We start from the raw sequence: 25,392 nt of genomic DNA, 5'->3' as shown, positions 1-25,392 counted from the left end.
TAAAGTACAATCATGACATTAGCTATCAGCAACAACAGTGCTCTTGTCTGACTGCCCAGCAAACCCATCGCCCATCCCTAGCAGCAGTGTTGAGCAGCGTCCGAGTGCCGACACTTGCCATTCCGTGCAGCGTGTCGTGGGGAAAAACCAATTTATTTTTTTTGACAAGTTTAGGAACTTGTAAGTCCCACGAATTCAATCACAAGCTGACCGCCTTATCGCTGGTAGATATTGCGAGATCGAGCAGTGTACTGTAAACCATCCACGATGAAGAAGGTTCTATTGACCAAAGCCCAGCACATCCAACCAGTCGTCGCTAGTAGTTCGGATGTCTTGGTGATCAAGCCAGTCGGTTCCCTGCGAGTGATATCCATATCAGCGCCACAGAGCGCCGCGACCTACATCCAGCGCAAGTCCTTCCAGCCCGTCTACGAGGACATCTTCAAATTACTCATGAAAATCCCAGACAAGGCCCTCACCCAAAGGGTGATCGACGCGATGAACGGGAGCAATAATAGCGATAAGATCGCTATCTCCAATCAAGGTAAACAATGTTCTTGTGGAGTCCAAAAAGTCGATTCATCTACACAAACGGATTGGGACACAGAGGAATCGCATAAGCCTGGCATTACGAATAATTCATGCGAAGCCAATGGGAATACCCATAGCCACATGGCTGGTCGAAGTTCCGAACCTATAAAACCGCCAGTAGATCCGACCAAAGTTCCTAAAAAGCGTGGTAGAAAGCGAAACAACTGCGTGCCGCAGGTGGTCAAGCGATCAGCGGCTGAGATGGCGCTTAAGGAGCGCGAGGAGAAGCAGCTCACGCCCGTGATCACTAAAAGAAAGAAAAGGGATGTCACCGTAAGTACAAGTATTATTATGATGTAGTAGTTCTTCCTGGAAAGAACTAAGAATGGAAATATATATACGATTTTATTATAAATATCTTTCTTTCAGCAAGCTCAAAATTTCGGAGAAAATCGGATACAGAATAAAACCCTTGTGCGCAGTGACTCTATCATGTCGGATATATCGATCAATTCAGAGGAGTTGAACCGGGTGGAAAACTTTATAAGCGGAGACAACGAGGACCGCATTATACGCATCATGGCCAACGAATTCAGGAAGTGGCACATAATGTCCGACGAAGGATTGCTGTAAGTATCCAATTAGTCGAATGAGATCATCATCATCGTAATGATATCATCTTTTCCTATGGCACATCAGACCCATTCACGAGGAAATACTGCACAGCGATGTTTTCGGCGTAAAGCGTCAGATATTTGTGTGCTGCCACACGAACGTGAACATCAACGAACTTCTAACCAGGGACGGCGAGGACTGCCTGGAACTTGCACTGACGAACGACACGGACACCGAGATTATATCTCTCATCCTGGACGCTCGCATGATGACCGACCACCTCTACGAGAACTCAAACACAGCTCTTCATCTGGCGGTGATTAACAACATAAATATCGAGTCCATTAGGCTGCTGTTGCGTAGAATCGATCTGAACAGTCTTCTGCTAACCAACGATGATGGCTATACAGTTTTGCACCTGGTAGTGCGCAATAATCAGTTCCTTGTTGCCGAGGCAATCCTAGATAGTATAGACGAGTGCGAGCTGGGGGAAACGGTGTACAGGAGAACCCAGGAGGCAGCGAATCCGAATGAATGGGACGAGAAGGGCTTCGCCAAGTACTACGATCGTGCCTGCGAACGGCTGGAGATGAGCAAGTCGTACCTGAAGAACCGTACACATAAGCGGAATGTCATCAATGCATCTGAGGCGAGGGGCGGAAACCCGCCGCTTTTCTACGCCGTGGAAGGGGAGCAGGGTAGGTTGCTGTCTATTAGTCGCAGTGCGTTCTAAATGGATTACAATCAAACCATTGAAGAAGTCCGATTAAGCTCAAATGTTTCCTATTTGTACAGAACACTTGTGCTACTTCCTGCTGGCGCACTTGGCCGATCCCGACGAGGAGAACTTAAGCGGGCATTCCCCGAAATCGTATCACTACGAATACGCTCGCACGTTGCGCATCAACCTGAAAGTGGCGCGCGTCATGGAGAAAGTAATTGGCATACTAAATACTTGACATTAAGTGTACATTCTGTAAATATATTTAGCCCCAACTGAGTTCAAAGTTGGTTTGCTTGAGTTTTGCTGGGTCAATGTGTTGCAAGGAAGGGGGTAAACCCTTTTGCAAATGAGTTTTCCAGGGCCATCTCTTGCATTTGTTTTCCTTTCGCGATTTTCTCTTCTTCCTGGCGAGAACTGAAAGTTTCCAAGCTGAAGTATTTTTTTAAGTCTGCATTTTATCACGCACCCAACTTCTCCAGTTCCTGCAAATTCTCACCACTATAGTGGGTAAACTTGCAATACGTTTCAAACTTGCAGTAACTGCCGAAGTATCGCTTGCAGGGAGTTTTCTGCCGTTCTTCAGTCAAAATCTTTTTCGGATCTACAAAATTTGAAAATTGAGCTTTTTCGGGGATTTCGTGCACCAAAAGCCTTACCCTCGTAACGCTTCAAAAAGTTGCTCTTTGCAATTGCGTGTGCAATGCCACCATTGTGCAATTTCCTCACATTCAGATCGTTTTTCATAAAGCAACAGCAGTAGTCGCAATAATAACTTTTGCCACCCATATAAATCTAATCAATAAATACAATACTTTCAAGCGTAGAGATGACAAATGTGCTCGATAGTTTTCGGGAGCATAGATAACCTTACCAACACTGCCACCTTCATGAATTTCTTTGAAATCGTAAATTTTGAGAACAAATTATAATCGTATAATAACTGTCTGTATTTGACCTAATTAAAAATTAAATATCCAATTTTAAAGGACATTACATATTTCGAATACCCAGCATTTTTTTTTTATTTTTTAATTAATAGATTACACAGAATATTCAGAAACTATCGTCTATTGACCTCAAACCCATCGGATCGGTCCACCACTATCTGAGTGTGCGATTTTTTCGCACCGAATGGCAAAATCGCTGACAGCCGGCAAACAAAGTAACTTTTCTTGACCGGAGCTGCTAAAACAGGATAACAGGAAGAGTAGGACAACAAGCATGGAGCCATCGTTGGACAACTACAAGCTGAGCTGCGAGCTCCTGGGCCACAGCATGGATGTGCGGGCGGTGGCGGTGGGACCTCCAACTGCGGAAGGTGGACAGACCATTCTGTCCGGTTCTCGGGACAAGAGCACCAAAGTCTGGACGCCCCATGGGTGAGTTTTGGCTTTGTCTGGTCGCTATTAATAATAAACATACTAAACTGCATTCGATCCCCATAGGAACGAGTACGTGGAGAGCCTTACTCTGCAGGACCACAAGAACTTCATCTCGTACATCTGCTTCCTGGAGTCGGAGCAGTGGATCTGCACGTCCAGCAACGACGCCACCATCTGCATCTACAAGCATGACGGCTTTGTGCCCCTGTTGACCCTCAAGGGTCACGGGTCCACAGTGTGTGCTCTCTCGGCAGGATTGGAGCCACGGAGCCTCATCAGCGGCAGCTGGGACAAGACCGCTCGGGTGTGGACTATCAGCGAGGCGGGGGATGTGTCGTTTGTTGCTTTAGAGGGACACGAGGCGGCGGTTTGGGCGGTGGCCACCTTGAAGGAGCAGCGAAAGTATGTGACCGGTGGTGCGGATAAGAACATCTACTACTGGAACGCGAAGGGCGAGAAGCTGCGTCTGCTCAAGGGGCACACGGATTGCGTGAGGGGTGTCATGGGACTGGATGCGAACACTCTCCTCTCGTGCGGAAATGACGCTGTTCTCCGCTTCTGGAACGAGGATGGCGAGTGTGTGCGCGAGATGAACGGACACACCAACTACATCTACTCCATGGCTCGCAATAAGGCTCTGGGCGACCAAGTGGTGGTCTCCTCCGGCGAGGACAGCACGTTGCGCATGTGGAATGTGATCACCGGCGAAGAGCTGGGAGCACCCATCATCCATCCCGGCATTTCAGTGTGGTCCGTAACGTGCCTAAATAACGGGGACATTGTCACCGGATGTAGCGATGGTGTGGTGAGGGTATTCAGCCACGTTCCTGCTCGCCAAGCAAGCGAAGCAGTCCTTAAAGCCTTCGACTTGGAAGTGGCAACCAGAAAGTCTCAGATTAATGAGGAGATTGGTGGCATCAAGAAAACTGAGTAAGCTACAAGTTAATCTCTGTTATAGGACTAAACATATGGTTATCCTTCTCCAGCCTTCCAGGTCCGGAGGCTCTTCTGTCGAATGGAACGCGCGAGGGTCAAACCAAGATGGTGCGCCATGCCGATGGTTCCGTGAAGTGCTACAGCTGGACACTGGGTAACTGGAACCTGGTTGGCAATGTAACCGGCGCATCTGGAGGAACGCAGTCGAACTCCGGCAAGAAACTGCACGAGGGCAAGGAGTACGACTTTGTGTTCAGCGTGGACATCTCGGACACGGAGCCACCTATCAAGTTGCCCTACAACCGCAACGAAGATCCGTGGCAGGCGGCCCAGACCTTCATCCATCGCCATAACCTTCCACAGGCCTACCTCGACCAGGTGGCCAACTTTATTATAAAGAACGCGAAAGGTGGGCCCGGGCTGATGGAGCAGGCGCCAACCGGCTATCAGGATCCATTTACTGGTGGCTCCCGCTATGTTCCTGGATCGAGCCACACCAATATGGGGAGCGGCGGCAATTTGGATCCCTTCACTGGAGCCTCGAGTTACTCCACAGCGAGTAGCAACGCTCAGTCGCAGGTGGATGTGAACTTTGTGCGGTCTGGAGACAAACACTTTCCCGTCAGCAACTACCGCACCTTCGACACCTGTGATGCCAAGAAGGTGCTAGAGAAAATGATGTGGGTTTAGTAATTTAGTCAGCTATTCCCCAACTAATCCCTACATCTCTTTGGCAGGGAGTTCAATGGCAAGCTAAGCATACCTGATGGAAAAGTGGGAGAGGAAGTCTTGTTGGCCGTAATCAAACTAACCGATCAATCGCCTGAGCTCGATCTGACTTCCCTGGAAGCTCTGGACATCCTGCTGAAGTGGCCAGCATCCATGCAGTTCCCCGTGCTGGACATCCTTCGCCTGGCCGTGCGGAATGAAGCCATCTTCAGTGTCCTGAACAACAGTCACAACTTCCTGGCGACCGTCATCCCTCAATTGAGCGGCTCGGGAGCCAACCAGCTCATGGCGGTGCGCTGCCTGGCCAACAGCATGAGCCACGCCACCGGCCGACAACATGTGATGTCCCGTCTAGCGGAGATCATCGAACTCGTGGGAGCCATCAAGACGGGCAGTGCCAATCTGCAAATTGCCGTGGCCACCTTCTATTTGAACCTCACAATCTCCCAGACTCTGAACGCGGCGAAGTCGGAGGTGTGTCATATGGTCACCTCCGGTGTTGTGGAGCTGCTCAAGTGGACCATGGACTTGGAGGCGTGCTACCGATCCATGCAGGCCATCGGCAACCTGACCACCACTTCGTGCGGTCAGGAGACCATTGCGCAGGTGGTGTCCGTGGACTATGTGATGGACAAGCTGAGGAAACTCACCTCTACTCCGCAGGATAAGAACTTCAGCAAGGTGAATTGTGTGGGCCAGGCCCTGCTGGCTGTGTTCTAGGATCTCCGCCAACCAACTTATGATCATTCTAAATTATACATATATTGGAGAACTTTTTTCTAAATATACAAAACAAACGCTATTCTTTCTTGGAATGCTTATGACTCTCGCGCGACGACGACGTTGAGGGTTCGGGTGGATGGTGTCGGTTGTTAATCCGGTCCAGCAGCTCATGCTTCCAATGCTCCTCGGGCACTCCCTTGGCCCATTCCGGCACTGTGATGTTGGGTAACGTTATCGTGGACATGGCTTTGAGTATCTGGAGTGTCGGGATGAAAATTGCTGGTATGTCTCGCAATTGTAAATTGGAATATCTTACCTGTTCCGTTCGTGTTTTATCCAGATCCATTTGGAGTTCCCTGGGTCTCGGCTCACTCCAGACTTGTCTCTCGATTTCAACGTCAGCGGGCTCAATGTCAGGCATGTTGGGGTCTCCGTGGGTGACTGGGGCAGTCATCAGGTCAACATCCTCGTCATTATCTGCGGACGGGGTCTCGTGCTCCCTGGAAATCTCCTCGGGATCCGCTGCATCGTTCTCCTCTTCCAAGGCGAGTGGTTGGTAGCTGTCGTAGGCATCCGAATCTTCGTCATCCTCGCTCTCCACTCCTCCCCTTGGATGGTCAACCGGTGGGGTGGGAAGTCCCTCTTGACCGGGATCTGAAGGCAATTCTGGACTTCCCATTGTTATTATTTTTACGAGTTATATTGTTACTATATTATTTGGTAATCGATAACGATAACGCACAGCTGCCAGTGCTGTGAAGAGCAAACGGAAAGAGCCGAAATGTACCGTTACGCATTCATTAAAACCCGAACTTTTAAACGATTTAAATTTTAGGAATATTTGTATTACAAAATAAACATAGTCTTAGAGTAAGGTCATAATAAATGGTCAATACATGTATGAAGGAGCAGGAGCCGTGGCAGCCGTGCTGCCCGCATCCGATGCACCCACTTTCTGGAGCGGAACAATCGTGGACTTGATGTCTCTGTTCGAGGTCTTCCGCAGCTCCGTGGCCGCGTGCTGCAGCTGCAGGGTGCAGTCGTTGCTGGCTCCATTCAGGCTGAGATGGGCGCACTCCTTCTCCAGCAGCATGGCCAGAGCCTCGAGCAACTCGACGAATCCCAGCGCCAGGGCAGCGCGGCGGATCCGATTGAGCTCCTTGTAGAAGTGCTGCGTCTTGTCGGGCATCTTCTTGGCGTGTCGCAGTACCTTCTGGACGTCGGACTGCAGGCTGGCCTGTCGTATCCACACCACACTGCTCTGCGAATAGGATCTGCGGTCGGCACGCACCGGAAAACTGGCTGTCTCTCCGGGCGCCAAGTCCTCGGGGAAGCCCAGCGACTCCAGATCTCCCAGCCAGGGAATCACGTTCGCGCCGGGTGGAAGTATGTTCAGCATCAGGTTCGACTTTTTCTTGCTATCGGTGAATGCATATATGAATCCGTACCACTTGTCCCCCACTCGAACCAGAGCGGCCATGTTCTCCATTTTGAGGGCTCCATGAAGGAGGACGCACAAGTTTTCTTTTTGATGCTCTGTCTGGGGACCTGGTTTCAAGACAATGGTCACATCATCGTCGCCACTTTCCTCCGTGTCTTTCGAATCCTTGGCGTAAAACTCCTTGATATCGGCTTCCAGCTTCTCCAGCTCGTAGTTGGGATTGCTGGTATCCAGATTGAGTTTCGGTGGCTTGGCCGCTGCGCTCAGGTTTCCGGACCTCCGACTGCCGCCGCTCTTCTCCCGCTCCACTTTGGGCAGCACCCAGTGTCGACTCAGGATGGCCGGTGATCCAATGTCTGAAAGGGCCAGGAAGCCACACACCTCAATCTTCTGGTCTGTGTGGCGAATGGTGGGTTCTCGGCCGAAGATGTGGGACTTTTGCTCATACGGAGCCGTCGGTGGCCAGAGCAGAACAGGTGCCTCCATGCGGAAGTAGCTGCCGCACTTCAGGGTCACCTCCGAACTCTTGTAGCTGGCCTCGCAGAGACGTTCAATTAGTTCGAAGACCGTAGTGCGGCCCAGTTCGCTTTTGTGGCTGGGGTTCGGGTTGGGATTGGGATTTCCCTCGACTGCATCGCTGCTCTTGGCGGGCTTTGTCATGAAGAGCTGGCCTGGAAATGTAGGGTCACCATTAGATACATGAATATCTTTGAATAGAGTGCAGCTCACCCTTCAGTGAGACCTTGTCCAGCAGCTGCTGGTACACCGCCAATCCCCTGGTAAAGTAGTAATCGCCGTGCAGGCCCAGACAGATGAAGTTCAGGTTGTAGTTGGCCAGAGTCTTCAGGAAGCCGAATTCCGGCTCCGACTCCTTTTCGGCGTAGGCCTCCAGGAAGCCCGTGATCGAGGTGTTGCCAAAGCCGAGGCCGCAGTCCGTAAAGACCACCACCTGCAGGATGTTCTGGTTGCCCCACGGCGACATGATGGACACCACCGCCTTGAGCATGCTCATCAGGCAGGCCTTGTCCACGGGCTCCACCTTCTTGACCGCCTGCCGCACCTGGTCGTAGTCCCGCGTGAAGTCCACCTTCAGTTCCGCAGTCGTCGAGTAGGAGAGCAGAGCAACGTGCTCCATTTTGCCGGCCGCCATGAGATTGTCCAGCAGATGCTGGATGCCCTTGGTGGCCAGTGACTGGTAGGTGTGCTCATTTCTTCCCGGCACCGGGCGCAGCATCGATAGCGATGCATCCAGCGCTATTAAGGTGGGCATTTCGTAGCTTAATTAAATTTGTTCAACGCTTTATTTATGTTTTCTCCAATTTAGTGTTATTTATGCATCTTCTTCTTCTGCTCCAGCTGAAGTGCCATTCGCAGCGCAGCGAATAACGGTTTCTTGTTTCAGGTGAATGCTTTTTGTCCATGGCCTGGCGCCAAACCGAAATTCAAATATTTGAAGTGTGGAATTTACAATCTTGATAATATACAATCTTGATGGTTATGAAAACGAATTACTTATTAATTGAGCTTATATAACTTTCTTCTCCAAAAGTAAACAAAACGCCAAATAGACTTATTTACCCATTTTTGAATAAAATTTCCGGGAATCGCCCCCAGCGGAATTAGATTATATTGGGACAAATAAATAAGTAACTCAACCAATCGATTTGGGATGCTAGCTTTTAATTGGCTTTGATTTCGCCGCCCATATCATTTGTCTGCATTGCGCTCGATGATTTTGTATTAGAATAAATTGAATTTTGATTCGTCGGCACCCCCGACTTGACTTCATGCGGGAACTCATCGCATCAACTCATCCACTCATCATCTCTCATTTTACTTGCTGAACGCATGAGCGACTGAGAGCGGAGAGAGAGGATCCACTATCGGGGAGGAGCACGGATCCACAGCTGCTCCGGAAATGTCGGCTGGCCCAGCATCATTCCTCGTTCGCAACTCGAGCTGTTAGGACGTCCAGTTCGATTGGTGGAGCACCACCACCAAGTTTTCGACCCAAGTGATCCAAGTGTGTGTGCAAGACAGAGGCTACTCTTCGAACTTGAACCATTCAATTTTCGCCAAGGGTGAGTTTTTCCGTATCTACCTGGTTCAATGAGCGATTAGTGAGCGAGGCCAGAACTTTTCGTGCACCCCTCTCAATTCGTCAACCTCTAACCCAATCCTTATCGCCGCGAATATGTTTAACGTACAGCAATCTCCGGGGAAATTGCGATGGCTACTACTGGTCTTATTGTAATTTCGATTCGCCCTCGCGAATTTCACTCGCTCATTTCTGACCCAATTTCCCGAATGCTCCACTTCCTCCCTGTCTTCCCGCGAGGAGGAGATTGCATCTGGCACATGCAGTGTCCAGCGAATAATTCGCGTCATTTGTTTATCGCCACAAGAACAATATCGCATCCACATATGTACACACACATATATATTTTTAGCGAGGTCCATCCGGACAAGGAACCAATCCGCTTTGTTCCACTGGCATTTCTTTATTGCTCGCCTGCACCGCCGCAAATATTGCACATAAATTAGCCTACATTTGTTTACCCCATTGTCACTGGCGATAAACAGTCGCCGACGCAGCTCCAGAGGAAGTATCCCCGCATCCACTGGTGGCGAACGGAGGCGCCATCGCTACCCATCCTCAATCCCCCGTTTCCGTTCGATATCGATTTCGTTTTCGTTTTCCACAGGTCACCAACACGCAGTGGACTCGCTACCAACTTAAGATCGCATCGACGCACCAAACCCACGATGTCCGGAGGAAGTCGCCCTCTCCAATTAGTGCTCCTGGCGCTAGTTGCGCTCGCCCAATGGCAACCCATCGGTGCTGGACCAGTCTCGTGAGTAGATTGCATCCACTTTCGGGGAAAAGCTTGAATAAGTAGATCTTTGGTCCAATGACATAGTGGAACCCTTCCCTTAAACCATTGAATACCAACACTCCTGATATTCCATACACATTATTGATTGCCCAACTCCATCGGAAACTTCCATTAGCGTCGTAAAATCACTCAGATCTTCAGTTTCTAGACCCAAATGATCCAATGCCACTTCAAGTTCTGCGTTTGAATCTCTTGGAGGGGCGGTAATTGGGTGCTCAAACTATCTATGCCCATGGTGGATTCGAGGAACCACAACTGCAGCCCTCCGGTTTTATGGTCTTGACACATGTCACACATCGCGGAGTGGTTCTGGTTCCCGGGCCATCCCACAGCCGCTCATAATGCCCTCCACTGAGCCCAGACTTCAAACTTAGTGCAGTTGTCGGCGCCTGGGGCCCTCGCATGTGTGCATCATGGTTGTGGGACGTGGAGTATGGATGCAACCCATGCACAGCCACTCCCACTCCCCAGTAGTGAGTGGTGCCTTCAAAGGGAGCCAAGATGTTGGCGCTGCGCCTATTTGTTTGTTTATTTTGGGACTCTGGCTGGGAATGGGGGAGTGCTCCCAGAGCTTCCAGTGCTCGCCCATGCAAATGGGCATGTGTTCCGTGTTCCCCCTCCACGGCCACACATAGCCATGCCACATCCATCGGCATCAATGCAGTTCACACAAACAGCGTGCAGAGTGGAGGGCTCCTGACCCTGAGATCGCAGCCCTCAATATTTATAGACGCGCCATCATGGTGGTGGTCCCGCTGCCATCTGCCCTCCCCCACTTTGATGATTAATGGTCCGCAGCGAGGCTAATTTTAAGCCACTAACCCTAACCCCCTCAGCCCCCCTCACCACCATTGCCCTTTGCAGCAACGAGGAGCTGCGCGGAACGATTCAGTCGCTGATCTACTCCTACAACCAGCTGGACAATAAGCTGGAGCGGCACGAGCATCGCGAGCGTGCGTTGGGCGAGCTGCTCAAGAAGGCGCTGCAGTCGCTCCAGAAGGGCCAGAAAAGCCTGGAGCCCATCAATGGGATCTTCGGGCGCCTGGACGAGCGCGTCAGCCAGATAGAGACCATGCTGATCACGGTAAGTCAGCCATAAAGGGGGATTAGCTGTTATCATCCAAACTGATCCGATCCTCAGCAAGAGGAGAAGTACAACTCGCAGTCGGACCGCTTCAACCAGGCCACGGAGCACATGTTTAAATGGATGCGGGAGAACGACGAGTGCTTCAAGAGGCCGCCGGTCAGCGCCAACCTGATCGCTCCCCCAGCCGCGCCCGCCCCACCCGCCATTCCGAAGGAGTTCCTGGAGGATCAGAAGCGCCTCAACGCCAAGCTGCTCGAGGAGATCCAGAAGTTGTCGGCCAGCGTGGCCGCCCTCAAGGAGAGCAGCCAGAAGGCGGCCGACCAGACACAGAAGCGCCTCGAGAGTCTGCCCAAGGCACCGGAGCTGCTGTCCCAGATCGAGGCCAAGCTGCAGGAGCACGCGGCCAGCGTGACCACCGCCGCTCCTCCGAAGAACGCTGAGTTCGAGGCCCAACTTTTGGAGCGCCTCACCACGCTGGGCGGCAAGGTAAGCGCGCTGAGCGAGACTGTGCAGCGTCCAGCTGCTCCGCTTGACCTGAGCGAGAAGGATCGCGCCTACATCCAGGAACTGAACAACGATACCCTGAATGCGCTGGCGCAGCTGAAGAGCGAGTCCTCGGTGGTTCAGAAGTCAGGTGAGTGTAGAAGTCTTCGCAATGGGGGGTCAATCCACATCCACATCCTCTTTTCCTTTTATGCACACAGCTGCGACGGAGGCCACGGAGCGACTGCAGCAGGCGGAGGCCAACATCCAGGCGGACGTTCGCCAGCTGTCCGCGGACGTGGACATCCTCAACAAGCACTTCGCCTCGACGAACGAGAGCAATGCCAAGCTGAACGAGGGCCTGGAGGCGCTCGGCAAGTTCAACAACATCATGATGACCAACTCGGAGGTCGTGCTGGACACGCAGCGCAAGGTGGACTTCGGCACACTGAACGTGGTGCAGCGGGTGGGCAAGCTGCTGGCGGAGGAAATGGCCACGCTGAGCGGGCTGCTGAAGGAGCGCTTCTCGTCGCTGGACGGCGCGGTGGTCAGCATCCAACAGGAGGCGAACAAGAACATCAGCGGACTGCTGGAAACGGAGCTGAACCAGGTGTGGCACCGCATCGAGATCATGGCCGGCGAGATCAGCCAGAGCCGGCTGATGCTCGGAGAGATCCAGTCCGCTTCCGATGGCTACAACAACAGCACTCTCATCACCATGATGGGTCTCGGCAGCCGCGTGGAGGAGACCAAGAAGCACATGATCGACATGGACGAGAACCTCAACTATCTGCTGGGCAAGCTGTCGCTCATGTCCACCGAGTTCGCCAGCATCAAGAAGGGCCTGGCCGACTCCCTCGAGGATCTGCGCAACTCCTTCCACGGCCTCCACGAGCGGATGCCCACGGGTCCCGGTCCGCACAACATCGACAAGAACACGTATCTGACCGACGTCAATCTCCTGTCCAAGCGCCACGCTGAGGCCGGCCGGGAGTAGAGCGGCGGAGCGTCGGAGATGAAACTTGAACGGAAAGCAATACAATACTTCTAACCATAGCGCTTAAGTCTGCCCACTTACATATACTCATCTAGTTGCGCCTTGCAAAACTCAATAAAGATCGAATATTATGTACCAGATACGAGCTGCTGCGTTGCTCCGCCATTCCAGCTGTCCAGCAAAAGACACTTTCATGTGAACAATACACTCTCTTTACTCTTACGAACTAAAAGGAATTCCTGGCGATAATTTACATAATGTTAAGGTAACTAGTTAATATAAGGGTGTCGCTTCCCGAACGCGAACGATGTGCCTACGTGCCCCACCGCTGCTCGCACCGCGAGTACTTGCACAGGATGCTGGCGAACGCCTCCACGTCGAAGTGGCGTCCGCTGGGGTGCGTGTGGAACTCGGTGAAGCGCGCGTGCCAGGGAAGCAGGCCGTAGGTGCACGTCTGCCGGGCGAACACGATGCCCAGCTCCGGCTCCGGGGCTTCGAACCCGAGTCGCTTGCTCAGCATGTCGCTGATCTGCTCCGTCAGCGCTTCGCGCTTCTGCTTAAGTAAACTCTGCACCAAGTCCGTCTCCCTGCCTTCGTACAACTCGCGGCAGACGTCGGCGATAAGGGCATGGCCGTCCGAGGCGCTGATTTGATGGAGCTGAAAGACGCGGAAGCCGAAAAGTCAATTAGAAACTGATAAGGCAACAACTAATTCCGGGAATCGATTACGTTGCTATACCCTTACAAAGGTTTTAATGGATACAAAGTTGAAACTGGTTCTCAGCACGAAGAAATATGTATTAAAAACAAATGTTGGGCCTGTGAAATAATCTTGTAAATGATGAAACCAAATTGTATCTTCTGCTCATTACTTCTATCATTCAGCAAATGGAACAAAAAGTGTAGTGCAGACCACTTGTAAGGGAATTTCCGACATCGTTCTAAAGTCCATTAATAATCACGGCTTATCAGACGCCGCCACTCACCTGCAATTGTGGGGAATGTGAACCGTTCACATAACCATTTGTCTTTTGTCCGTTTTTGGGCTGGTTCTCCAGTTTGCTGGGACCGGCTACGGGTGGCCACTTTAAGCAGCTGCCCGTGTCCGCGCTGGTGGACCGACAGAGATCGGCCATGTCCACGTAGCCCCTGCCTTTCGTCCGCCTGTCGTACAGGCTGACGTGTTTGATGCCCACGTCCAGGGCAAAGTCGAAGATCCTGCTGAGGAGCACCGCATCCACGCCGGCATCCACGGGGGAGATAACCAGGACCAGATGCTGCGGCGTCTTGGTCAACTGGGAGCGGCAGTCGGCGAGCACGCGCCGCTCGTGCGCCTCACGTGCCGCTCTGCTGCGCCAAAGGTCATATGACCGGACGACCAGTGCATTCAGTCGCTCTCGGAGCCGCCACATCAGTTCGTAGCCGCCGACCAGAAGCAGCAGGATCCTGCCCAGCAGCAGGCACAGCACCTCGATCATGTTGCGCAGGTCAGGGGCGGTTTCTCGTCCAGCGGTTGTCTCTTCTGCCAGGAATCCGCTCCTGTTGCTTCTTCGGTTCCCCGTCGCAGTGTACACAAGCGGACATAACCTGCAAACGGGTGGCGGACCTGGGATTAGGGCTTTCCAGAGGTGCCGGCTGCCTACCCACGCTCATCCAGGGTCACTTCGCTACCTGTTCAGTCACTTGGGACGCGGGTGCATCTTGTTATCCGAGCGTAATCAAGTTTTAAGCGATGCGCTTCGCAAGAATATGAAAATACGTGTTCCTCAGTGTGACCAGGCGCCGGATTCCGCCAAATATCAAGGGGCCACTTGCAAATTCTGGAGCTACTTTATAATTAAAAAAGAATTTAAAGAATAAAACATGCGCCTTGATTATTTAATGAATATGTTAGACAAAGTAAAAAGGGAATAACATTCTATTGGATTAAACACACAATATAAACGATTCAAAAAAAAAAAGTTTGCAGAACGAGAAATAGCGTCAATTTCTTAAGATGAATTCTAGTAGAAATGTACCGTGTGCAATCAAAATATAGTTTGTATGTCGAAAAGTCTTTAATGCATTGCAAATAATTATAGAATTAGCTTATAAGCTTAGTTATTGCACTTACATTATATTTTATGCATTAAAACCAACCTTTTCTTAAGTCTAAAATTTGTTGTTTCATATACTTTTAGTATTCTTGCCACACACATAAGGGTTAAATCGTTTGACTATTTCCACGAATGTACGCCTGGTCCCACCAAAGGCCACGCCAAGTTATTATTTTCGCCATTTCGCCGGTGTTCGCTACTCAGCTTCTCGTCAGTTCTAATTGGAATACAACTGCAGATCCTTGCAAATTCATCAGCAACAAAAGAAGGTGAGTAACGCCTGATTTTTGCTAAAAGCGTTCATTTAAGCGGTGCTTTGCTATTTTTCGCAATTTCTCTTCTGCCATTCGCCGGCTGAAAGTGTCTGCGGAATTAACGGTTATCGGGGAGGGGTGGGTGGTGCTGTCACGAATTTCAGCGTGTGTGTGTGATGCAGGCTGTGGGTGTTTGTACACACAACAACAACAACGGCGAAGAGAGCCAAAAAGACAAGAGACAGCTGTGTGATGGCTATTTTTGTGTGATTCATGTTGTTTGTAAAATTAAATCTACATGGTGTATTTTTAACGATGATTTCATATCCGATTCCATGGCATAAAAACAACTAATTCATTGCCAGCAAGTGTATGCAAATTAACCCTTAGTAGCTGCCATTGCGATTGTTAACCCCCGATAACAAAAAGTAACTACTCAGCTGTTGTGGCCATTTTTTGTTTTTGTTTCGCTGACTCACAGACACATAGTTGATATATGCATCCAAGTATGTATGTAGTTTACGCAAGAGCAAACACGTTTGCTTGTGTTTGTGCGCGAATGAGTCAAAAAGTTGGCCAAAACTCTTTTATCAGCGAATCGCGATTGAAAATCGGCAGAGATTACCACTCACTCGATTTCGGTGGAAGAAAATAACACCTCGCCTTATAAGGTGGGCGATTTTCCTTCTACCATTACGGACCCCCCTCCCCCTGGTAATACGAGCTCACACACACTCTCGCGGCGGGAATAACGGTTCCTCAGCTGCAGACATTTAATCTTCTTGGTTTCTAGTTTTTTCCCATTTCTTCTTTGCTTTCTGCACGCAACAAACGCATCTGCCGCAGAAAACGCATCAAGACTGCAAGGAGAACTAGTATCGCCAGGCGAAAGTTGAATCTCGGCTTACTTCCCCTCAGCCCCTCCCTCCAATCCACCGGCTACTGATGCATTTCCCACTCTAATTGCCAGCCATTTGTTTTAAGCTACTTAAAGACAAAAACAACGTCGCCGGTGCAATAAACCCATTGCACTAAGGCCAAAACAAAAACTACAAGTTTGAGCTATGTCGACGTCTTTATACCCTTCTGCTTCACAAATAACTCAACTCTTTTATAGCCGGCCAAGATATGATCATTGCGTCTTTCTATTATTAAGCTTTCAAAGCTATGTTCATGCTCAAAATGGAAACATAGTTTCATTCTCGATCATTCCTGGAAACTTTCCAAATAGTAAAGATAACTTGGGGTTGTCACAACTAATTGATAGGCAAACCCTGCCATGATAAAACTATGGGATCGGCGTGGTGTTCCTTCACTTAAGTCGCGCCACCCGTGGCAAGGAGGGTATCACGAAATCACTGTGGTGTCTGCGCAACTCTCTCGGAGAGTTTTCCATTTTCCGCCTGGACCGTAAGCTTTCTCTGCTGCAAAAGTGCAAGACATCGCCGGAGCTGGCACAAAATCCTGCATGCCAGACCAAAAGCGGTTATTAATGAAACACATTTCATTGCCAGTCGGTGGCTGGCCCCAAATGGTCAAAAGCAGCGCGGAGTAGCCCAACAAGGCGGCGAAACTCAACAGTTAACAGCGGAGCTCTCATAACAGAGTCCTGTTGAGTCCTTCGAGTTCGAGTTCGAAATCGAATCGAATCCGAGTGTGTGGGCGTGCGCTTCGTTTAGGGTGTGTTCTGTTCTCCGTGTGTAATCGCATTTGTGTGTCATTTGGTTCCGTGCTTGGGCGGCAGTCACTTGACCCAGTTGGAGGCGCGGACAACTCGGAGGACCTTTTTAATGTGCCAATACATTCGGGCCACACACTGGATATATGTACACAGTGAGCAAGGAGTGGCCGCGTCCTTTGGAAACCCGTTGAGTGTCTTGTATGGCTGCTGCTGTTGCTGCTTCTACTGATTCCATTTGGCTTGGTGTGCCGTCAGTGTTGTGACCGCCGCTTGAGCTTCACGGGCATCCGCAGTCCAGCCACGGAACTTACATAATGTGCTTGATTCGTATCTAGAGTGTTGAGCACTGGAAAAGCCCAGCCAAACGCCTGCAAAATGTTCTCCTGCTGCCGATCGAACCCCAAGGCGGGAAAGAAGGAGAAGGAAAAACGGAGTACGGAGGAGGAGAACGGAGGACAGGCCACCGAAAAGGAGGAACCCCAGCTGAACGGCAAGCCAGGAACTCCGAAGGAGGAGCCAGAGCGCGTGAAACCAGAAAAGGAGCCCTTGGAAGCGCATAATCTCGAGGATGAGCCCAGCACCCAGCCAAACACTGGTACTGACGCAACCCTAAGTATTTACCCACCACCCCATCTATTCGCGTTCTCCGGCCTTCGAGCTCAACAGCTGTCTCGGCTTTTGTCTGCTCTCCGGAACGAAGAGCCGTATCCGGCCGGCTCTCATTCACTGCACTGCCACTGCAACTGACCACCACTTCTGATTCCTTTCATTTCAAACCAGGCACTCCAGCTGCCTGGAGTGTCCTTTTCTGTTTACTTTTGAGTTGTCTTCACTGTGCTTTCTCTTCGGTTTATTTTTGTGAATTTTATACCTAAGAATATCAAGGAATTGCGCCGATTCTCAGTTGATTAATGAGGAATAGCTAATGACATTGCATACATATTTTTGTTGAACACTTAGATCGTGCTCATCCATCAAAGTGAACGTATAGTATATAGTAGTGACTTTAAGCTTACGTGACGAATATAGAAACTAAAACGAAGGTCAATCTTCTACCGTTTTAGGAAATAATAAAGAAAGAAAATTCAAGATTCTATAGATTCTATAATCAAAGACGAGCAGTAAAAACTAACTACTCAATCTATCAGTGACCATGACATCATGGTAAACCATGGTAAATGCTGCCTTTTAAATGCGATAAATGAACATAATGAACCCAGGAAGCCAGGTGAACAGAGAGTGAAGTGAAGTAATCAACTTAAGTATCGGCGCATTCCTTGATGACCGTCTCTGTAATTCGTCGCTTCATGTAGAGTAATCTTAAGCAACACTTCCACAGCCCAACCAACTCAGGCTGAAGCGGCTAGCAAAGCACCACCAGCAAATCCAGCACCAGCACCCAAAGAACCGGAGCCACTGGCCCGCTCCACGCACTCTTCCACATCCACGGCACCACCTGCTTCGATGACCAGCGGCGACGCGGAACAGGCGGACGAAGTGGTGGTGGTGGCGACGGTCACGCCGACCACACCGCCTCCGCAGCCGCCGCCCACCAAGAGCTGCCTGTCCAGGCACAACTCCACGCATCAGTCGATCAAGAAGAAGGTGAACATCAGCAACCGGGCGGAGATCATAGAGCCGGATCCACTGCCACTGCTCTTGCTGGCCAGCCAGAATCAGGGCTCCCTGCTGGACGACGATGAGGTGTTCTCCGACTCACTGCCGCCACCGAAGCGGGAGAGCATGTGTGCACCCTACATCGAGGGGGATGTCGTCTCGGAAACACTCTTCTTTGCCCACGGATTGCCCTCGTGGTTCGACGACGAACGACTGAACGACATGTATGCTTAGCCAAGATCCTGTTCTGGTTTCACGCCCAAGATATCCATCTAGTTAAGCTGAAACCAGAACAGGTCGTCCCCTGCATTCCCTGCAACGCTTTGAATTGCTAGTACATCGTCTCTTCTGACCTCGTTCCATGTCCAGCGGCTGCATCGAGCCCCCGGTCACGCCGGTGGGACGCGACGAGCTGGAGCTGAAGCGCCAGCGTCTCTACACGGAGCTCCTGCGGGCCGCCCATGCGGCTGTGGAGCATAGCGTGGCCGTGCGGGGTATGCGAGCTTCGATAGAGTCCGATTCTTTTGTTTTTTTTTCGATCTCAGCAGTTATTTAAGCGGATGCTTGACTTTCGAAGAAGTTTTGAGAGTCTAGCGATTCACTTAACTTCCCGATGGCCAATAGGTTCGCAAGTCAAGTGTTTCCGTTTAAAGGTTCAACTTAGTTCTTCTCTCTTTTGATTTTTCGTTGTCTTGTGCCGTTTTTGCATGTGGTTTATTACTTTCACTCGTTGGGATTAGCTCTTTTTGCATATTGAACTTTATAAGTATTAAGCGCACCAGTTCATCATCATCCACAAGCTCGTGACGAGGTATTCCTCTCGAGACGCCTTAGTTTATATCGCCTTTTTGTCAGATATTGTGAGTGCACGATTCACTGGCGTTTATCACGCTGAAGCATCATCTCACTCAAGTTACTTTCTTTATAAACTCAGTGTTATTTGAATAATTGGAGATATTTGCCAAACGAACTAACCATTTGCCGTTCTCCTCCGCGTCATTCTGGTTCAGATAACGAGCCGGAAGCCAAGCCCTCGGCCGCCGTCGACCACTTGGAGAGCATTTGCGAGCGACTGGAGACCCTCGTCGACCGATTGGAACGGACTCTAACAGCGCCACAGCCGATAGAACTGCCCACGCCCACACTCCCGCCCCCGCCAGCCGAAGAAGAAGCAGAAGTTGAGGAAGCTCTTCCAGTTTTTGAAAAGGCAGAGACACCACCTTCACCTCCCTCGCTACCCAGCAGCAACATGAGTGTCGCCGGATTCGAGGACATTGTGGCGGGTCCGCTGAGCCAATACCTAACCCTCTCCGCCAAAATTGGCGGAGATGTGGCGCAGCATGCGGAGCTCGTCAGGAGCGCCTTTGGGTGAGTCAGTCTGGATGAGTCATCTATGGGTAAAGTGTAATATGCCATCGTTGAACTCCGCAACAGCTCCCAACTGCAGTACGTGACGCTGGCCACCCAGATTGCCCAGCCGGCGCAGCCCAAGCAGGCGGAGCTCCTGAAGCCGACCTCGACGCAGATCAGCGCCATCCAGGACTTCCGCGAGAAGCACCGCTCCTCGCCCTTCTTCAACCACCTGTCGGCAATCAGCGAAAGCATTCCCGCCTTGGGCTGGGTGTGCGTGGAGAAGACCCCGGGTCCCTATGTCAAGGAGATGAACGACGCCGGCCAGTTCTACACGAACCGCGTGCTCAAGGAGTGGAAGGAGAAGGATGTCACGCATGTGGAGTGGGCCCGCGCCTGGGTGCAGACGCTCACCGAACTGCAGGCCTACATCCGGCAGTACCACACCACGGGCTTGGTGTGGTCCGGCAAGGGAGCGGCCCCCGCCGGAGGTGCCCCGCCACCACCGCCACCCGGTGGTCTGCCCCCACCGCCGCCCATGCTGGATCTGAGTGCCCTCAAGCTGGACAGCGCCGGGGATGATCGCAGCGCCCTCTTCGCCCAGATCAACCAGGGTGCCGACATCACCAAGGGTGAGCAGCCACCGAAAATATGGTTTAGTGCTCCTATAGTAAGAAAATGTATATTTCCATGAACCCACAGGCTTGAAGAAGGTCACTGGCGACATGCAGACCCACAAAAATCCATCTCTGCGCACTGGACCGGCTCCGTTCAAATCGCCAGCCCAGTCGGGCGGCAGCAAGGCCGTTGCTGCTCCACCTGCTGCGCAAGCCAAGGCGCCGGTTTTCGAGCGCGACGGAAAGAAGTGGATCATCGAGTACCAGAAGAACAACACCGGGCTGCTGGTGGAGAACGCCGAGATGAACAACGTGGTGTACGTGTTCAGGTGCGAGGGGTCCACTCTGACCGTCAAGGGCAAGGTGAACAACATCGTCTTCGACTCCTGCAAGAAGTGCTCCCTGCTGTTCGACTCCGTGGTGGCCTCCGTGGAGTTTGTCAACTGCCAGAGCGTGCAGATGCAGGTGCTCGGCTCGGTGCCGACGGTATCGATCGACAAGACCGACGGCTGCCAGATGTATCTGTCCAAGGACTCGCTGGGCGTGGAGATCGTCAACTCCAAGTCCTCGGAGATGAACATTCTGTTGCCCGACGACAGCGGCGATTATGTGAGTTCAAAAATCTGTCTCTTGTCTTCAGTCATTTATATTTTTGTGATTTCCAGACCGAGTTGGCTTTACCGGAGCAGTATAAGACCACGATTGCCGGCAAGACCCTGAAGACTGTGTGCGTGGACAGCCTCGGCTAAGGCGGTTCCCCTCGGGAATCCAGTTCGTTGCTTTTCCAACTGTCGTCAGCAGCAATCATAATTGTATTTAATCTAAGTGCAGTTTTCGTAATTCAGAGATTTTTAGATCAAACTTTTCGTATTGATGATGTTGCCAAACAAACATTGCTGTCCTGGCTCGTGGAAAGTATTTATATAATTTATTTCGATGGAAAAGCGATGGCCACAAACCGAACCCAATGTATTTATATCGAGAATGTGTGTTGAAATGAGAAACTCCGCACTTTTAAGCAGACTCTTTACTCGATCATCAGATGTAACTCCTTTTTATATTCTATTTAATAAAATTTAAACTTTTTTATCAGATTATTGTGGGAGTAACCCAATTTCGGGGGTGTTTTTCTTACTTTGTATTCGTTTATTATTGCATTAAATCTAAAACTTCACTTTCGTCCGTTCGTACTTTTATTCTCTATTTAAACAAGTTGCTAGCATTTTTTATCAGATAAAAAAATGAGAACTTGATTTATTGCTACGTACATTTACAATTTCTTTAATGAAGCCGAGCTCAGAATGCGTGGGTCTGGGATTGGATTGGAGGGGAATGGCTGGTGGCTAATACTAGGACCCTAGATCTTCTTGTACTCGATGCGCTCCACTTTGACCTCGTCGCCGATCAGCTGGTACACGTACGTGACCACCGTGGTGCTCTGGATGTCCATCAGCACGAACGAGGGCACCACATTGGTGTCCAGTGGGTTGAAGGCGCCCGTGGCCGATCCCGGATTGATGTAGAACTTGTTGCCGTGCTCGTAGGCCTCGAACTTGTACGTGTGCCCCGTGATCAGGATGTCCACGTCCAGTTGCCGCTGGATGAGAGCCAGCGCCTCGGGGTCCCCGCGGGGAACCACCTGGTGGCCGTGGCACAGTCCGATCCGGAACTGGCCCACCGTGACCACCTTCTGCTCCGGATACGTCAGGTTCTCGTCGAAGTCGCCGCGCACTATGTGCACATCATTGGCCAGGGACTTCAGGTAGTCGTAGGACTCCTTGGTGCAGATGTTTCCGGTGGCCAGGATGTGATGGATGCGGCCCGGCACCAGCAGCTTCTTGAACTTGGCCGGCAGGCTGCTGCACCGGTGCGGGATGTGCAGGTCGCCGAGTACCAGAACGAGCATCGTGTCCTTTGTGGAGCTTTGTTGTGTTTCGCAAAAAAAATTGTGAAACGCCCAGCGAATCAAACGATAGGTGGCTGCGATAACGATAGCAGCTCGATCGAAGGAGGCTGGTGGTGACACCGATTTGTTTTCAATAAACCACGTACGTAAACGTAAGTTTATTGTGCCACCCTACTGAAAACATCGATTGGTGCGCATCTCTAGCGATAACATTGCCGGCGAAAATGGAAGCGGATCAATCAGCAAGCAAGGAAGGTATTTGTTTTAAGCTAGAATCGAATGAAAACACTGCTTTATGAACGCAAATTGCAGGCGAATCATGCATCGACCTCTTGGTGATCGTGCTGGACACGAACCCCTCCCAGCACTTTGTGCGCCAGAACCCACAGAATCTCACGCAAATCCTGGAGGCGGTGATTGCCTTCGGGAATGCTCACCTGATGCAGAAGGCCCAGAACAAACTGGCTGTGGTATCCTGCTCCCACCATGCCACGTGAGTAGACGCTGCCACACATGAGCACCAGCTAATGGCTCTTCCATTACAGAAACTTCCTGTATCCGCTGCCCAGGAGACAAGTGGAGCTGCGCCAAATGGATGGGCAGTACGAGGCGTTTAATCTGGTAGAGAAGACGGTGAAGCAGCAGCTGGGCAGCATCCTCATGAACGCACCACGGCTCAGTGCTCCTTGTGAGAGTCTCCTGGCCGGCAGCATGTCCATGGCGCTGTGCTACATATCCAGGGTAGAGAATAGCTAGGGATAGCCTTGGGGAAACCAAATCTAAACCAAAATACTCCCGTACAGCTCCAGAGGAATCTGGCTCCTGGCGTCAAGATGCATTCCCGCATCCTGGTCCTCACCGGCAGCAACGAGTGCGCCTCGCAGTACATGACTTTCATGAACGTCTTCTTCACCGCCCAGAAATTGGGCATTACGATCGATACCTGCGCCCTGGACAAGACCCTCAGTTTGCTCCAGCAAGGCTGTGACATTACCTCCGGACAGTTCCTCAAGGTCACCCAGCTGGACGGCCTGCTGCAGTACCTCCTGTGGGTCTTCCTGCCAGCCCCGCAGATCCGTCACAAGTTGGTCCTGCCGCCACCGCCCAAGGTGGACTACCGCGCCTCCTGCTTCTGCCATCGCGAGCTCATCGACATTGGCTACGTCTGCTCGGTTTGCCTCTCAGTCTTCTGCAAATACAGTCCCATATGCACCACTTGCCAGTGAGTATAATTTAAACTTCAACTAACTAGAACTATACTTAATTACCTTTATTATACTTTGCAGCACCATTTTCAAGAATCCGGGTCCCCTGCCCATCAAGGGTAAAAAGAAAAAGAAGACCGACAAGCAAATGTAATTCCAGCAGTAGAAAATACTGGTTACCAAAGGAAGCAGTATGTTAAATATAAAGGTACCTTTTTAGTTTACAACTCTAATTATTTATTGAGGCAACAGGTATATAGTATTGTTAATCAGACAACAACTTTCATTCCATCACACATTTCTGGTTATTTTACTAAAGTACATGGGTCCGAAGTTGGCCGGCAGGTAGGGCACCACCATTTGTCCGTACTTGAGTCCCTTTGGGTGCTCGAACTTGAAGACATCGCTGAAGAGCGCCGTGTGGCGACTCAGATCCTTGATGGTAGTTGTGATGCCGTACTCCGTGAAGACCTTTTGCAGCGCCATGTGGACGACACCATCGTTCTGGATGGGCGACAGCGAGCAGGTGGAGTAGACCAAGCTGCCGCCTGGTCGCAGGAGACGCAAGCAGTTGGCCAGGATGCCAGCCTGGAGCTCTGGTATCCGCAGGCGCTCCTTTACGCGCGTTGGTTTGAAGATGTTGTTGTCCTGCTCGTTGAGCACATGGCGATCCGTGGTGCAGGGCACGTCGACCAGGATCTTGTCGAACTGCTCGTACTGGTCCAGATTGCGGGCATCACTATGACTGAAGATGAGGCGCTTGCCCGCCCAGCGGTCCTTGTAGTCGAACAGGTACTCCTGCATCACTTTGCGCAGCTTGTTTAGGCGGGATTCTTGGATGTCATTGCAGACCATGTGGTCCAAGTGCAGCGTCTGCAGCATAAGCAGCGTTTTGCCACCGGGAGAGGCACAGGCATCGAGCACGCGCTCGCCAGGCTTCACCTGCAGGAAGAGAGGCGGCAAAGTCGATGCACCATCCATCATGAAGTGGGAGAGTACACCGGTCATGCACTTCTTGGGTCCCTGGAAGTCCGAGCAGTTGCCCATTTCATAGGTGTACAGGGACAGATGCTCGGGGTAGTGAAATGAAGGCTCCGGCTCAATGGCGAGCGGGAAGTCGGCGCTGGTTTGGTAGTACTTGTAGTGCTCCGACTCTGCCACCCAGTCCTCCATGCCCTTGATGCTGTGGGCAGGCATGTATTCGTACAGTCCGCCTGTGCCGAACTGGGGATCCACCAGCCGATGTTCGTCCAGCTTCACATCCTCCTCCAAAGCCTTCGTCAGGCTCTGCTTGAAGGGATTATTCACTTGCTCCGGCTGCTCTTCCTCTACGTTGTCAAACTTCAGTTCCAGCGGCAGTGGTGCGGATGAACCATCCTCAGGCGAGCTCGGGTATATGGAGGCCACCTCGCGCTCCTGCTGTTTTCGCAGCAGTGCATCCAGTTTGCCCTCGATTTCATGGCGGGATTTGCCTTGTTCCGGCACCGTCTCCGTGCTGTCATTGGCCCGATCCTGTGCCAGGTTGATCAGGGACTTCATGTTGATGGCTCCATCTGACTCCAGCATGCCGCACGTCTGCTCCGTGTCCCCGAAATTGTTGACCAGGGCGACGTACTTGTGCCTCGTGAGGAGCGCCGCCCGCATGTTCTTCCACCGGGTGCCGTAGACACTCCCGTAGAAATCATCGAAGTTCTCCAGCGCCCGGTCGCAGTTGTTCTTCTTGTTCTGCAGGACATTCCATCGCTTCTTGGCGCCGCTCTTCCACCTCCTGGACAGCAAACAAACGCTCCGTACTTTCAGCATTTTCCGCAATCCGTCGAAACCGGCAAAGGGAAACTGATTACATGAAATCATATGTTTGTGCCGAAATATCGATAGCTGATTCTTTCTTTTGGCGCCTCAGGTTATCGGAGTTTAAATTGTGATAAGGATGCAAAGAATGTTGGTTCTTAGATGTTACAATCAATTTCACAACCCAATATTTGCATTACTGAGTTGGGATCACGCTATTGAGCTACATCATGCAATTGTTCATATCTTCAACCATATTTTCATCCATATAGAACAGATCTCCTGTTTATATATTTATTTTATACCTACAGAGCTGTAACTAAATGCTCT

The 25,392-nt window shown here is 51.1% G+C and overlaps 11 protein-coding genes across 16 annotated transcripts; 5 read left to right on the top strand and 6 right to left on the bottom strand.

Annotated features, from left to right (window-relative positions):
• The first annotated feature begins 89 nt into the window (after positions 1 to 89).
• On the top strand, positions 90 to 2,153 carry LOC6617354. Its single transcript, XM_002041643.2, has 4 exons — positions 90 to 864; positions 961 to 1,160; positions 1,231 to 1,844; positions 1,942 to 2,153. Exons 1-4 carry the CDS (start codon positions 268 to 270, stop codon positions 2,103 to 2,105), a joined length of 1,575 nt encoding a protein of 524 aa, XP_002041679.1. The 5' UTR covers positions 90 to 267; the 3' UTR covers positions 2,106 to 2,153.
• Positions 2,102 to 2,685, bottom strand: LOC6617353 (zinc finger matrin-type protein 5). The gene is made up of 3 exons (XM_002041642.2): positions 2,527 to 2,685; positions 2,337 to 2,471; positions 2,102 to 2,284 (listed from the first exon to the last, which is right to left on the bottom strand). Exons 1-3 carry the CDS (start codon positions 2,654 to 2,656, stop codon positions 2,133 to 2,135), a joined length of 417 nt encoding a protein of 138 aa, XP_002041678.1. The 5' UTR covers positions 2,657 to 2,685; the 3' UTR covers positions 2,102 to 2,132.
• Positions 2,686 to 2,982: 297 nt separating this feature from the next.
• On the top strand, positions 2,983 to 5,719 carry LOC6617352 (phospholipase A-2-activating protein). The gene is made up of 4 exons (XM_002041641.2): positions 2,983 to 3,249; positions 3,316 to 4,182; positions 4,239 to 4,868; positions 4,926 to 5,719. Exons 1-4 carry the CDS (start codon positions 3,092 to 3,094, stop codon positions 5,635 to 5,637), a joined length of 2,367 nt encoding a protein of 788 aa, XP_002041677.1. The 5' UTR covers positions 2,983 to 3,091; the 3' UTR covers positions 5,638 to 5,719.
• LOC6617351 lies at positions 5,661 to 6,384 on the bottom strand. Its single transcript, XM_002041640.2, has 2 exons — positions 5,957 to 6,384; positions 5,661 to 5,896 (listed from the first exon to the last, which is right to left on the bottom strand). Exons 1-2 carry the CDS (start codon positions 6,317 to 6,319, stop codon positions 5,717 to 5,719), a joined length of 543 nt encoding a protein of 180 aa, XP_002041676.1. The 5' UTR covers positions 6,320 to 6,384; the 3' UTR covers positions 5,661 to 5,716.
• Positions 6,385 to 6,463: 79 nt separating this feature from the next.
• On the bottom strand, positions 6,464 to 8,444 carry LOC6617350 (integrator complex subunit 14). The gene is made up of 2 exons (XM_002041639.2): positions 7,811 to 8,444; positions 6,464 to 7,752 (listed from the first exon to the last, which is right to left on the bottom strand). Exons 1-2 carry the CDS (start codon positions 8,349 to 8,351, stop codon positions 6,530 to 6,532), a joined length of 1,764 nt encoding a protein of 587 aa, XP_002041675.1. The 5' UTR covers positions 8,352 to 8,444; the 3' UTR covers positions 6,464 to 6,529.
• Positions 8,445 to 9,020: 576 nt separating this feature from the next.
• LOC6617349 lies at positions 9,021 to 12,685 on the top strand. Its single transcript, XM_002041638.2, has 5 exons — positions 9,021 to 9,162; positions 9,787 to 9,936; positions 10,843 to 11,062; positions 11,120 to 11,699; positions 11,770 to 12,685. Exons 2-5 carry the CDS (start codon positions 9,848 to 9,850, stop codon positions 12,543 to 12,545), a joined length of 1,665 nt encoding a protein of 554 aa, XP_002041674.1. The 5' UTR covers positions 9,021 to 9,162; positions 9,787 to 9,847; the 3' UTR covers positions 12,546 to 12,685.
• Positions 12,686 to 12,741: 56 nt separating this feature from the next.
• LOC6617348 (dehydrodolichyl diphosphate synthase complex subunit NUS1) lies at positions 12,742 to 14,338 on the bottom strand. 4 transcript variants are annotated; one of them, XM_032719851.1, is made up of 3 exons: positions 14,217 to 14,318; positions 13,532 to 14,132; positions 12,742 to 13,203 (listed from the first exon to the last, which is right to left on the bottom strand). In XM_032719851.1, exons 2-3 carry the CDS (start codon positions 14,021 to 14,023, stop codon positions 12,859 to 12,861), a joined length of 837 nt encoding a protein of 278 aa, XP_032575742.1. In that variant the 5' UTR covers positions 14,024 to 14,132; positions 14,217 to 14,318; the 3' UTR covers positions 12,742 to 12,858. The 4 variants fall into 4 exon arrangements, with proteins under 4 accessions (XP_032575742.1, XP_032575734.1, XP_032575740.1 ...); XM_032719843.1 differs by having other exon boundaries at positions 14,189 to 14,306; XM_032719849.1 differs by having other exon boundaries at positions 14,193 to 14,306.
• Positions 14,339 to 14,803: 465 nt separating this feature from the next.
• Positions 14,804 to 21,254, top strand: LOC6617347 (adenylyl cyclase-associated protein 1). 3 transcript variants are annotated; one of them, XM_032715747.1, is made up of 7 exons: positions 16,912 to 17,171; positions 17,916 to 18,417; positions 18,563 to 18,687; positions 19,204 to 19,561; positions 19,628 to 20,175; positions 20,246 to 20,769; positions 20,826 to 21,254. In XM_032715747.1, the coding sequence occupies exons 1-7, from the start codon at positions 16,952 to 16,954 to the stop codon at positions 20,907 to 20,909; spliced, it is 2,361 nt and encodes a 786-aa protein (XP_032571638.1). In that variant the 5' UTR covers positions 16,912 to 16,951; the 3' UTR covers positions 20,910 to 21,254. The 3 variants fall into 3 exon arrangements, with proteins under 3 accessions (XP_032571647.1, XP_032571638.1, XP_032571643.1); XM_032715756.1 differs by lacking the exons at positions 16,912 to 17,171; positions 17,916 to 18,417; positions 18,563 to 18,687 and adding an exon at positions 14,804 to 14,910; XM_032715752.1 differs by lacking the exons at positions 17,916 to 18,417; positions 18,563 to 18,687.
• A 31-nt stretch (positions 21,255 to 21,285) lies between these two features.
• On the bottom strand, positions 21,286 to 22,156 carry LOC6617346 (vacuolar protein sorting-associated protein 29). The gene has a single exon (XM_002041635.2). The coding sequence runs from the start codon at positions 22,064 to 22,066 to the stop codon at positions 21,518 to 21,520; it is 549 nt and encodes a 182-aa protein (XP_002041671.1). The 5' UTR covers positions 22,067 to 22,156; the 3' UTR covers positions 21,286 to 21,517.
• Positions 22,157 to 22,222: 66 nt separating this feature from the next.
• On the top strand, positions 22,223 to 23,495 carry LOC6617345 (general transcription factor IIH subunit 3). The gene is made up of 5 exons (XM_002041634.2): positions 22,223 to 22,321; positions 22,379 to 22,559; positions 22,612 to 22,807; positions 22,870 to 23,288; positions 23,353 to 23,495. The coding sequence occupies exons 1-5, from the start codon at positions 22,291 to 22,293 to the stop codon at positions 23,423 to 23,425; spliced, it is 900 nt and encodes a 299-aa protein (XP_002041670.1). The 5' UTR covers positions 22,223 to 22,290; the 3' UTR covers positions 23,426 to 23,495.
• Positions 23,485 to 25,111, bottom strand: LOC6617344 (5-methylcytosine rRNA methyltransferase NSUN4). Its single transcript, XM_002041633.2, has one exon. It carries the CDS (start codon positions 25,072 to 25,074, stop codon positions 23,563 to 23,565), a length of 1,512 nt encoding a protein of 503 aa, XP_002041669.2. The 5' UTR covers positions 25,075 to 25,111; the 3' UTR covers positions 23,485 to 23,562.
• Positions 25,112 to 25,392: the final 281 nt, after the last annotated feature.

This window comes from Drosophila sechellia, chromosome 2L (assembly GCF_004382195.2).
Source record: "Drosophila sechellia strain sech25 chromosome 2L, ASM438219v1, whole genome shotgun sequence".
NCBI classification, from domain to species: Eukaryota; Metazoa; Arthropoda; class Insecta; order Diptera; family Drosophilidae; genus Drosophila; species Drosophila sechellia.
Note: the sequence above shows the minus strand (reverse complement) of the source record. Positions and strands in the feature narration are given on the sequence as shown.

Bases quoted from the DNA above. Each gene is read 5' to 3' on its own strand.
- LOC6617354 (XM_002041643.2), top strand. From the start codon at position 268: ATGAAGAAGGTTCTATTGACCAAAGCCCAGCACATCCAACCAGTCGTC. The intron at 865-960 runs GTAAGTACAAGT...TCTTTCTTTCAG, and splicing joins GAAAGAAAAGGGATGTCACC to CAAGCTCAAAATTTCGGAGA. The intron at 1,845-1,941 runs GTAGGTTGCTGT...CTATTTGTACAG, and splicing joins CGCCGTGGAAGGGGAGCAGG to AACACTTGTGCTACTTCCTG.
- LOC6617353 (XM_002041642.2), bottom strand. From the start codon at position 2,656: ATGGGTGGCAAAAGTTATTATTGCGACTACTGCTGTTGCTTTATGAAA. The intron at 2,472-2,526 runs GTAAGGCTTTTG...CAAATTTTGTAG, and splicing joins CTTTTTGAAGCGTTACGAGG to ATCCGAAAAAGATTTTGACT. The intron at 2,285-2,336 runs GTGCGTGATAAA...GGAAACTTTCAG, and splicing joins GCAGGAACTGGAGAAGTTGG to TTCTCGCCAGGAAGAAGAGA.
- LOC6617352 (XM_002041641.2), top strand. From the start codon at position 3,092: ATGGAGCCATCGTTGGACAACTACAAGCTGAGCTGCGAGCTCCTGGGC. The intron at 3,250-3,315 runs GTGAGTTTTGGC...CGATCCCCATAG, and splicing joins AAAGTCTGGACGCCCCATGG to GAACGAGTACGTGGAGAGCC. The intron at 4,183-4,238 runs GTAAGCTACAAG...ATCCTTCTCCAG, and splicing joins GGTGGCATCAAGAAAACTGA to CCTTCCAGGTCCGGAGGCTC.
- LOC6617351 (XM_002041640.2), bottom strand. From the start codon at position 6,319: ATGGGAAGTCCAGAATTGCCTTCAGATCCCGGTCAAGAGGGACTTCCC. The intron at 5,897-5,956 runs GTAAGATATTCC...CCGACACTCCAG, and splicing joins ATAAAACACGAACGGAACAG to ATACTCAAAGCCATGTCCAC.
- LOC6617350 (XM_002041639.2), bottom strand. From the start codon at position 8,351: ATGCCCACCTTAATAGCGCTGGATGCATCGCTATCGATGCTGCGCCCG. The intron at 7,753-7,810 runs GTGAGCTGCACT...CTACATTTCCAG, and splicing joins GGACAAGGTCTCACTGAAGG to GCCAGCTCTTCATGACAAAG.
- LOC6617349 (XM_002041638.2), top strand. From the start codon at position 9,848: ATGTCCGGAGGAAGTCGCCCTCTCCAATTAGTGCTCCTGGCGCTAGTT. The intron at 11,063-11,119 runs GTAAGTCAGCCA...TCCGATCCTCAG, and splicing joins TAGAGACCATGCTGATCACG to CAAGAGGAGAAGTACAACTC. The intron at 11,700-11,769 runs GTGAGTGTAGAA...TTATGCACACAG, and splicing joins CTCGGTGGTTCAGAAGTCAG to CTGCGACGGAGGCCACGGAG.
- LOC6617348 (XM_002041637.2), bottom strand. From the start codon at position 14,023: ATGATCGAGGTGCTGTGCCTGCTGCTGGGCAGGATCCTGCTGCTTCTG. The intron at 13,204-13,531 runs GTGAGTGGCGGC...CGCGTCTTTCAG, and splicing joins CACATTCCCCACAATTGCAG to CTCCATCAAATCAGCGCCTC.
- LOC6617347 (XM_032715747.1), top strand. From the start codon at position 16,952: ATGTTCTCCTGCTGCCGATCGAACCCCAAGGCGGGAAAGAAGGAGAAG. The intron at 17,172-17,915 runs GTACTGACGCAA...ACACTTCCACAG, and splicing joins CAGCACCCAGCCAAACACTG to CCCAACCAACTCAGGCTGAA. The intron at 18,688-19,203 runs GTATGCGAGCTT...ATTCTGGTTCAG, and splicing joins GCATAGCGTGGCCGTGCGGG to ATAACGAGCCGGAAGCCAAG.
- LOC6617346 (XM_002041635.2), bottom strand. From the start codon at position 22,066: ATGCTCGTTCTGGTACTCGGCGACCTGCACATCCCGCACCGGTGCAGC.
- LOC6617345 (XM_002041634.2), top strand. From the start codon at position 22,291: ATGGAAGCGGATCAATCAGCAAGCAAGGAAG. The intron at 22,560-22,611 runs GTGAGTAGACGC...CTTCCATTACAG, and splicing joins TCCTGCTCCCACCATGCCAC to AAACTTCCTGTATCCGCTGC. The intron at 22,808-22,869 runs GTAGAGAATAGC...ACTCCCGTACAG, and splicing joins CGCTGTGCTACATATCCAGG to CTCCAGAGGAATCTGGCTCC.
- LOC6617344 (XM_002041633.2), bottom strand. From the start codon at position 25,074: ATGCTGAAAGTACGGAGCGTTTGTTTGCTGTCCAGGAGGTGGAAGAGC.